Here is an 11,055-nt window from a genome sequence, read left to right as displayed (position 1 = left end):
GTAGCAGCTTGGCTCACCGCAATCATTCAAATGATGTAATCAAGACCTGGCTCGAAACGCACAAGTGGACGCGAGACTCTAGTAGACCGCCTCACTCCTTGACCATTGCTATCCGCTCCCTCTGGAGCATTGCTAGTGGAAGGTACATCACTAGCCCACCGAGTTGATTTGACTGTCTCCGAGGAAACATCCTCAAAACTGACTCTCCGAATCTCTATTTCCTTGACAGGTTTTTTATGCATCTTTGACTCATTGAAGATCACATCTGAACAACGGATGACTCGACAAGATTCTGGGTGCCAGAGACAATATCCCATCTCTCCATCTGCACCATATCCAATGAAAATACATTTGTGTGACTTTGTCTCTAACTTATGTCAAGGTTGTTTAGGCACGTAGCATAAGCTTCACAACAAAAAACACGTAGATGTTCATAGTGGGGCTTACGTTTAGACCATAAATCTAATGGAGTCTCATAATTCAATGGCGTACTAGGCAAACGATTTATAATGTACACTGCAGTCAAGACGGCTTTTGCCCTAAAGCCTTGTGTGAGATTTACCCTAGAAATCATGGCTGTGACTCTTTCCTGAATCATACGATTCATGCACTTAGCAACTCCATTCTAAGGTGGTGTGTATGGTGTAGTAAACTGCCTTTTAATCCCCCTTTTAGCACAAAAATTGTCAAACTCCTTGGAGACATACTCTCCACCGTTGTCAGTCCACAACCTCTTGAGTTTCTTGCCAGATTGATTCTCAACGAGTGCTAAAAATTTCTAGAACACAGGAAGAACTTGATCCTTATTCTTCAAAGGATATGCCCACACCTTTTGAGTAGAGTCATCTATAAATGTCACAAAATAGCTGGCCCCCCTAGAGATTTGGTTGACATAGGACCACAAACATCACTATGCACTAAATCTAGAGGTTCAGTTCGCTTTTGACCCAATGGTAAGTGCACAGACCTAGTCTGTTTTCCATACATACAGTGCTCACAAACAGGAAATTCAACATAAGACAAGACAGGTAAGTAGCCAAAACGAGTCAGAGTTCTCATTCCTTTTTGGCTAATATGACCTAGCCGACAATGCCACAACTCAATAGACGACAGCTCGGCTATAGATATGTAATCATGACCAACATCTGGCACATGCATGGAATACAAGGTACCATGCTTCTGACCTCTAAGTACAACAAGATTACCTTTGCGTACTGTCCACGAACCATTGCCAAATGTGGTGTTGTAGCCCAAATCATCAAGCTGACCAACAAAAATCAAGCTTTTAGTCAACTTGGGCACATGTCTGACATTACATAAAGTAAAGTGCGTGCCATTCCTTAGGTGCAATTTGAAATTTCTGACACCCTCAATGTCTAGTTCATAAGCATCACCAAGTCTCACTTTGCCCCAAGAGTGAGAATAAGTAGAGAACCACTCTCTTTGTGGTGTCACATGGAAACTCGCACTAGAATCTACTATCCAATTATGTGCATACTGCGCATCTTCTATAACAAGATCCTCGATAGGTAGATGTGTTGTGAAGACCAATACGTCAGAGGTAAGTGGCATAAAAACCGCTGGAAGAGTCTCTACAATAGGAGCATTTGAGGACTCTAGCACATTGATCTCCTCTAACTTTGCTTTGCCCTTGTTTGAATCATCAGACTTAGAAGTTTCACTGGATTGTTTATCCTTCTTGCTTTGCTTCCATTTCCTACAATCCTTCTTCACATGCCCTTTTTTATGACAGTGATAGCACTTGACATTACACATAGAACCCCGAGACTAACTGCGTGAACCCCACGTTCCTTGCTTTTGGCACGACTTTGAGTGCGACCCCTCTATCTATCACTAGCAACATATGCATCACCATCCTTCTTGCCTTCGAGAGATTTCCTGCGAATCTCCTCGGTAAACACACCCTCAAGGACGTCATTGTACACTAGACCAATACCAGGTGTTGAGTTGCTAATCACAGTATAGAACGTATCCCAAGATGAGGGTAAACTGCATAGCAAGAAGACACATTTGATTTTCTCATCAAAGACCAAACCCTGAGTAGTCAACTGAGTGAAAATTATATTGAACTCATTAATGTGAGTAGAAATAGTGCCCTCTTCCTTCATACAAAGGTAAAACAGCTTATTCATCAAGAAAACCTTATTAGTGGCACTTTTTTTCTCATAACTGGAACACAACTTATCCCATACATCTCTAGCAGTTCTTTCTCCAACTATAGTAAAGTACAAAAATTCGGCCAAATGCAAACGGAGGGTAGATTTGGCCTTAGCATCAAGTATCTCCCACTCAACATCTGTATACTCGCCCTCTGTGCACTCCATGATAGGATCTAGCTGGCCTTTTTCTATAATAACATCTTGAATCTGCTCTTTCCAGATAGCAAAATTTGTCCCATCAAATTTTCGGATATTGTAAATATCCTTTTCACCACTAGATGACATGGCTGCAAACTAAAGATAATATGGCGATAAACACTGGTAATTCTGAGAAAAAATCCGGCAGAGTTTCCCCAGGAAAACTGACAGAATCGCAATCCAAAACTGTCACAAGAGATCAATAACGCATAAAAAGTAATGCTCTCAAAGCATAAGGCAGGTGCATCAACCACTAACTGTGCATAAAAAGTCAAAAGCTGACCCAAGACTACTAACACGGCGTCAAATGCACCTAGCCCTCTCCATACATGTCCTAAGGCGAGGCCATGAAAAAGGGGTACTCCAGCAACCTGTATCATCGAAAGGATCTCAACATCCGAGAGTCCCCCAGCTCAAGAAAACCTCACGCTATCGACACTCACAAAAGGTTATGCAGATAAGAAACCAACCTAGTCTCAAAAAGGGCCTCTAAATCGAGTCTCAGAAACGGTCGGGACCTCCAGAAAGAAGCCAAATTGGATCCACAAAAGGTACATATGGCAGTTTCCACAACTCAACATGCATCCACTGTCAACAATGCTGCAAGGTGCAGTATACGCGCTCAAACAGGCACCAAACAAAATGTGCAAGCAATAAACAAATCCCTGCAAGGAGTAGAACCTCTCTCAAAAGAGCTCAAGCACTATCAAAAGTGCCAAAACAATGCATATGTACATCAAATACTCCCACTGAAATCCGTGCTGATGCTAAAACACTGCAACCTGTAAGAAACCTGGATGTCCTATATGTATGCAAGAACCTGTGAGGAGATGGATGCCTGAAAAACCCGATACAATGTCGATGCCAAAAAGTGCTCCTAATCAGCCCATAAACACCGTCTCAATAGCACATAATAGCCATAATGTGGCTATATACCACCCCAAAATAGTCTCTGAACAGCCTGCACCTGTGTCCTATACCTGTATCTGTAGCAAAATTGAGTTGGAAAAATACAACTTCTAAAGCGTAGCTCTAATGAAGCTTTTGATTGCACAAACAGCTTCAAAAGGGGGGGTAAAACCGCAACATACCTACTGGAAACGCTCTCGGAACGTTGAATTTGCGGATGCCAAAAACGAAAACCTGTTTACACTTTTGAAAATGCGTGTGCGCGTGGACACAAAGACGGCAAGCACAAACCCTGCTCTGATACCAGTTGAAGGTACCGCGGGAAGCGTGTGCGAGTCCAAGTGCGAGAGCAGAGAGAGAGAGAGACCTACTTTGGGTGGAGCGCACAGCAATGTTATCCTATTGTAGGTCCTTATTCTGTTGCATTAAAGAATAAGTGCATACTTGGTTAAGTTAGTAGATGGGTTAGTAATAAGTGGGATGTCCGGCCAGTTGGCCTGAATTCCAACACCTTCAAGATGATAAGTATCAAAAATCGTGTGTCATTTGGGATGCTTGTAATGCAAAGGCAATGTCGTCCATTGCGAATTCTCTTACAAAGGAAATTTCTCCAGCCATTCAAATTTTGAAGACTGCCAACGATATGTGGTTCAAGCTCGTTGAAAAAACTTGGAATATTTGATCGAGACTCTATAGTGCAAGCAATCACCCTTCTTTGACAGTTATGTTTCCAAATGTGTGGTATGCCAAAAGACAAGTATGATAGAGGGAAACAACCTAGATTACTCTAGCCATTATCAATCCCTAATTCGCCATGGGAGAGTATATCCATGGATTTTTATCTTTGGATTACCCAAGTCTATCCTACCATACAGTTTCCACGAGGAAGTTCCATGCAATCATTTCTTATGAAGCCTAAAGTTATTCATGATCAACTATCAGCTATGAAAAGTGCACTAACCAGTACTCAGTTAGCTGCTTTGGTTCTCATGAATTTTCCTACGGCATATGAAACGGTGTCTAGGACACTTCGGCTACAAATCACAAAGGAAAAGTTGGAATTTGATGATCTCGACTCTTTTCTCATTGAGGAGGAAACTGTGTTGATAACTCAAGGCAAAATTCAAATTTTTGAGAAATGTGTGGAAGCACTTGTTAAGAGCCATTTTTACAATTGTGGAAAGCGTGGTCATTTGTCTAAAGATTGCAGTTCCAAAGGCAAATACAGAGGTTCTACGAAGAAAAAAGGCAAAAGCAACCATCATAAGGAAAGCAGTGATAGCGACTCAAGGAAAGACACCAAAGAGACTACTCGTGTAGTGGAGACTAGATTGGCAAGGACTCTTGCCTTGTAGTCACAATCACATGGAGACCGTTTCCGCCACTATCGTCAGCCAAAGAGAGGCTTGTGAGTGGAAAAGAGGGGCAAGCAATGCTCCCTAAAATTAATTTGGACCCTTGTGTTAGAGTTCAAGTTATCAACGTTTGAGTTCATGGGTCATAGTTCAAGTCACATGCATCTGGCATGGAACCAATTAGACGTATCTAAAACACTATGGATGAGTGCACCAATCCATTGTGTTTGGCTAGAATTTGGATAGGATGTGTTCCAAAGTTCATTGTCTTGGAGTATTTTGGACGTGATGTGTTCACAGTTCACGAATGGGACTCTTAGATGTAGTGTGCTCTATAATTCAAATTTTTTAAAGGCAATCGATGCTCAAGATGGAATTTTTCTAAGGTACAAAGTTGAGGGTAGCAAATCCCAGCAGTTTGCAGCTATTGGGATGTCCATGGTAGCTTCTTCATCGACTTGGCCTCACCATTTATTCCCACTTTGAGCTATAGAGAGGGTGTTAAAGTTATGGTATGTCCCAATGTGATCCCATTCTTTTAGGTATTTATTTTACTTATTTGTTAAAGTTTAGGTAGTGCAATTTACTTAGATGGATATATATCCAACCCATTGCCCCCATTGTACAATCATCATTTATTCATTGCCGAGGTTAATTGGTTCTAAACTCTCTCTCTCTCTCTCTCTCTCTCTCTCTCTCTCTCTCTCTCTCTCTCTCCTTAGTCTCTACGCTTCCACATCATCGACTTTGGCAAATCTACGAGCCAGTGGCCTCCAAGAAAGGGTTCAAGGACAGTGTCTATGAGGAAACAATTTAAGGAATATTCCCTATGAAACTAAGCCATATGTACATGCCATTAGTACTATGGCCGGTGGCCAGTGGGTCGGTGGCCGATGAAGTCGATATCGTGCATGCCACACACACACACATATCTATCTACCATGCACCCGTGGCACTATATAAGGAGGCCATCTCCATGAGCCATGGCATCCTATATTGAAGGATAACCCACCCCTTGATCGGAGTTCTACGTTAAGAGCGCATGGATGGATGATGCCATCACCTTGTAATACTGCTAATTTAAATTTTGATTTCCCACTAATCTACTTTGCATCGTAGCTCTCTCTACTGTCCTTGTGCTACAAGATCCTATTTGTTTCACATTTTTTACACTTCTTTGACATTAGATTTTCTTTTTTGATTAAGGCTAATGTGCCACATTATGATAAAGATTATGATTAAGTTGAAATGAAGACTTCAATGTGTAAGAGTATGATAGAGGGAGCTTGAGTTGGAAGAAACTCTTGATTCAATCTACCTTGGAGGGGCTGTGAATGTCAAGATCTTGAGTTTTAGGTTTAAATTTTGCAAGTAGATTACAAATTTGGAGAAAAACTAGATACAAAATTTGTGTTGCATTTGTTACATGAGATAGGGCATGTCTTGTGCCCCGTTTCATTAATAAAAAAACAAAGTTCAAAAAACTTGATTAGTATGCTTTTCTACTACTTAATGAATAACTCGATGGAGTGCAAAAGAATGGGCTCATACTATAGAAGAACATTATTCATTTTGTGTGAATGGTGTATGAAATAAGGCATATCGACATGCCTTATTTTGAGCATCGACATTGAGTTTTTCAAACTTTTGTCAATGCACAAATCAAGGCATATATGTTGACGAATAATGTTTTATGTTAAAGAGCACTTTGCTTGCACTAAAGAAAAGCATTCAAGGCTCTTACAATGATTCATCGATCCTTGTAAAGTTTCGGAGATTGCTTTGCTTTCAACACTTTAACAAATGAACTAGTGAGTGACAAATATATATCTTTAGCAATGTGATATTTCTCTTTTCTTTTCATGCTTTTTTGGGGTTTTGTCTAGCTTCAATACTCATGCTCCGATTCTACATTGTTGAGATTTTGAACCATCTGAGTGTTTGTGAGGCAGACCATGAGTCATATTTGAATGATCTTCTTGATAGAATTTAAAAAGTCATAGCTCACATTAGGAAATAAATGTCAAAGGGTTCTGAGCCTTGGTTTCCTCTCACGTGAAGGTATCTGGGAAAGTTGTTGTACAATGTAGGGTAGAGGAGCCAGTAAAAAACCGGGTGCCTGTTTAAGGACCCATCCCCCCCCCATTTGTTTAATAACACACGGCTCCAATTTAGGAGCACAAGCAGCCCAAGTTGGGACAGTTTACAGTGAATGTGGTGAAGTCTCATTCGTTGCAGCAACGGTTCAAGCCTTGTTGGCGCTTGCGTCCCTAATTACCCCCTTGGACAGTGTTCTATTTCGCCCTCATTTTTTTTACGAAGGATTTTGAAATCACTATCGCATTTGAGTTGTGGAGTAGCAATCGGACTGTCGTCTTTTGTTGTAGATGCGCGAGGTCATGACGGATCAGATGCACCCTCCCCCGCTTTAAATGGCTGTGTGTAGCTCGAGCTAGAGGCACGAAGATTTCAACGCCTCTAAACTGGCTCCTCTACCCTAGTTACTTTTCTCTTTCTAAATTGCAATAAGTAACTTTTTTTTCTTGCTAGATTGCAATTTATCATGTGGTAGGTTCAAATGGCCATGACCTTAAACAAGAAACTAGAGCAACTAAGACTGACAATGAATGAAGAAGAGATTGATAGAATTGAGAAGAAGGAAAGTGAAGAGGTTGCTCATGGATTTGGAGATAGGATTGGGAAGGTGATCTGTTTTGATTTTTTGAATTTGGATTCTTTACTGTTTATCTTATACGTGTCATGTTAACTTTTTTGTTGTATTTAGATTCTAAATATTATTGATCCTTGTCTTGGGATGTTTGAAAAGAGAAAGTATTGGCACTTTGATGGGATAGTGATAGTTTTGCAACACTGAAAAATTTAAATCTTATCGCTTTAGGTGGACTTACTACATGTGCCCTAAATACCACTAGCAAGGTGGTAGCTACCTCCCAAATCTAAAACCGAATAAACACTTCTGTGTGAATTTAAAAATAGAATTTTCAAAAAAGAGGCAAAGGTGCCCATTGGAATCCAAGATTGTTACAAGCCTCTTTGGTACTCTGTGTGTGTGTGTGTGCGCACACACACACACACACACACACACACACACTTCTGTCTTGAAATTGAAAGCATCTTGCCTCCATAGTTGCCCCCTCTCTCTTTGTGCTTATCTCTCTCTCTCTCTCTCTCTCTCTCTCTCTCTCTCTCACACACACACACACACTCATTACGTGCCAATCCCAAGGTGTTTCTTGGAAACTTTGGACAAGGTACTTTGTCATCCTCTTTCCACCTCTCAAAGACTCACAAGATGTTGGTAATCATTCCAATTGAGAATCTTATAAATTCAAATGTTAGTACATGCCTTTGTTTAGGCTCAGTCAAGTGTAGCTCATGCAAAAAAATTGTAATCAAGGAGTACGAAGCAGAGAGAAATCCCACATATTGCGAGAGTCAAAGAAAGGGAATCTATAATTAAATAGGTCGGTTTGAACGAAATTAAGTGTCACAAAATTACTAAACAAATGATCAAGTATTTCACGCGTTGCATAGAGAGTCTTGAAAACACATCGAGCATTGAAAGGCCTGAAGATTCAATCCATAGGAGTTGATGTTTCCAATGATAAGTAGAAGGTTTCCAATTATGAGAAGAAGGTTTTGATAATTGGAATGCACAACACTTTCAAGGCAATGAAGAGACCAAAAATATTGAAGCATTTTTTTTAAAACAGATGAGTATCATGATGGTTATGAGTTTCAGAAGCATGAAACCAAATGTAACAGCTGCATCAAAGCTTCTTGGTATTCCATCGAAGGAACTTCTATGCAACTAGATCTTGATTGGAACATAATCATAACAACTACCAATGCATTTGTGCAAGTGATAACACACACAAATAGTGTAATTAGAATTTTGGACTCACAATACACGTGTATCGTCCAACAAAAAGGATGTGTATTGAAAGTGTATTGCACAAAAAGTGTTCAAGGAACACCTAGTGCATCTTCTTGAGCAATCTTAGGTTTGTTTTTGACTTCTTGAGCAACAAGAGATTTTATTTTCATTGTTATGGCACCGCTTTGATTGTCCTTCAGTTGACTCTATTAGCTAAATAGCACTTAGCTTATTGTTGCACATTGCTTCTGAGTGGGGATATATCGACCATTATACCATTAGAGCAAACTACAAATACGCATAAACCATGGCAAGAAACTGGGAAAAATCCGATAGAGTTCCCCTAAAAAATGAGCAAAAACTCAAGTATAATCTCACCAAATACGCATGACAATAGACACTGTCTTAGTAGCAAAATCCACAAATGGTCTACATGCAATGCCAAAAGCCTGGCAAACTGGCTCACTCCTGTGACTGAGTAGCTCTATGGACGTGTACCTATCCAAAAAACACTACAAACTTGTAAACCTGCTACCTACGAGCTATGGCTAGCTTAAAGTATATGCGCATAATGCATACATAGCATGAAACTGCACAAAACCGTGCTAAAAAAGCTCTTTGAAATGCCCCACACACTCAAACAATGCGCATGAAACGCATTCGGATGTGTAACGATCCGAAAGTCACATCCCAAAGGATCACTTGCATACGCAAAAACAAGGTTAGTTATCTCTCAAATAGCACCACAGTGTGCCATACATAGCCAAAGATGCAAACCACATCACTCTCTACACTGTAGGAATCAAACTGCAAAACCTCGATATATCAAAATTGTTGACAGACTCCTGCAAAAAATTCAGCACTCAAAACTTTAAAATCCTGATATGACCAACCCATCCGAAACGTGTCAAAACCTCAGGGTAGACTCCTAGATCACATGTATTTGAGTCCGGGTGTGAGAGATATGCCAAAAACCTCCGTTTTTTACTAAAAAATACAGCATAAACTTGCTTCTGTTGCACCTGCTGTAATTTAGAGTAGAAATTCAAAAAATGGACATAACCATCGCATTCAGAACGTGCCAAAATCCCAACCTAGACTCCTGGATCATATGCATTTGACTCCATGTGACGGAGATATACAAAAAACATTGTTTCGGGAGCCAAAAACCCCGGGGAGGTCACTTAATAAAAATGTAACCTATCACATGAGTTCAACCCAAGAGTATTTAAAGTTCTTGGAACTTACAGAAATATATATACAAAAGGGTATTGTTTTTCCAAATTTGAAAAAAACTTACAGATTTTAAAAGAATAGGGTACAATATATTCTTAACAAAATTCACAGATAAGGGGTTTTACAAACATGTCTTGAACGCACGTGATATGGTAGTTTTACACCCCCCCAAGCCAAAAGAAGTAAAAACAAGCTACAATACTTCTTGTTCTTGCTCTTTTTCTGCAAAATTCAGCAATGGCTTGCTACACAATCTCTACACAAGCTGAATTTACATGCCTAAGCTGAGATCTGACACCTCAAGCCGTATCCACCTCCGTCGAGCTTCAGCCGCCATAGCCAAGCTCCATTGCTTTCGTCTCACCAGGAAGCCGCACGCGCGTTGGAGAGGGGCAATGGGGAACACACCCGGCACACATGCAATGGCCCCTATATAGATCAAGGTATTCACAGCACCCCTGTCCTCTCAGAAAACACCTTCAGAAAAAACAATTTTCACTAGGAGGGCCTTGTGTGCACTTCGCCCAATTCACACACTGCCTGCATAGTCGTTAGACAGCGATCACTCCGATCTTTCCCGCTTTTCTCACTTCCGCAACTCAACACCTCTCTCTCTTTCTCTCTCACACACATAGGGGGCCAGGGGGGCGCACATGCTCACACACACCGGCACCACACACCCTGGAGATGAGCAAAGAAGAAAGAGGGGAAAGACGACACCAAAATCGACAATGATAGCTTTCCTTGCCATTAAAAAACACCATGTACAACATCCATATGGCATGCTCTAGGTCGCACCATGGACATCACCAATCCGTGCAGAGGGGCACACACCTCTCACCACTCGACTCCGTCGACACATGCCTCGACGAAAAAATTCACCTCCAGCTTCACTCGCGTAGCATCTCCTCCTCATGGCAGCCCTCGCTGGCTTCCTTTTCTACAGAGATCTCCCCCTTCCGAGCTGTTTCACGGACAACACTTCACCATCGTGTGTCGGCTCCGATTGTCAAGCGCACAAAGCTTCCCTTTTTCCTCCTTCCCAATTCTCTTCTTCTTCCCCCCAAGCAAAAGAAACAAGTGAAAGGGTCACGAGGCTTTCAAAAACAATAAGAAAATGATCAAATTGTTAGGTTGAATTAAACTGGTATCAGTGTTTGGGAAAGGATTGCCTCAGCTTAGTCTTAAGCCGATTGAAAATCTAGACTAGCTAACTGCAAACTATGGTAAATGAAAGAAAAACCGATAAAATATGTGAGAAACTCGTCCAAAAATTTTA

At 40.9% G+C, this 11,055-nt stretch overlaps 1 protein-coding gene across 1 annotated transcript; it reads left to right on the top strand.

Annotated features, from left to right (window-relative positions):
* The first annotated feature begins 7,220 nt into the window (after positions 1–7,220).
* On the top strand, positions 7,221–7,517 carry LOC147427275 (uncharacterized). The gene is made up of 2 exons (XM_086498929.1): positions 7,221–7,346; positions 7,428–7,517. The coding sequence occupies exons 1-2, from the start codon at positions 7,221–7,223 to the stop codon at positions 7,515–7,517; spliced, it is 216 nt and encodes a 71-aa protein (XP_086355055.1).
* Positions 7,518–11,055: the final 3,538 nt, after the last annotated feature.

This window comes from Adiantum capillus-veneris, chromosome 24 (assembly GCF_014529385.1).
Source record: "Adiantum capillus-veneris isolate H3 chromosome 24, ASM1452938v2, whole genome shotgun sequence".
In the NCBI taxonomy this organism is placed as follows: domain Eukaryota; kingdom Viridiplantae; phylum Streptophyta; class Polypodiopsida; order Polypodiales; family Pteridaceae; genus Adiantum; species Adiantum capillus-veneris.
Note: the sequence above shows the minus strand (reverse complement) of the source record. Positions and strands in the feature narration are given on the sequence as shown.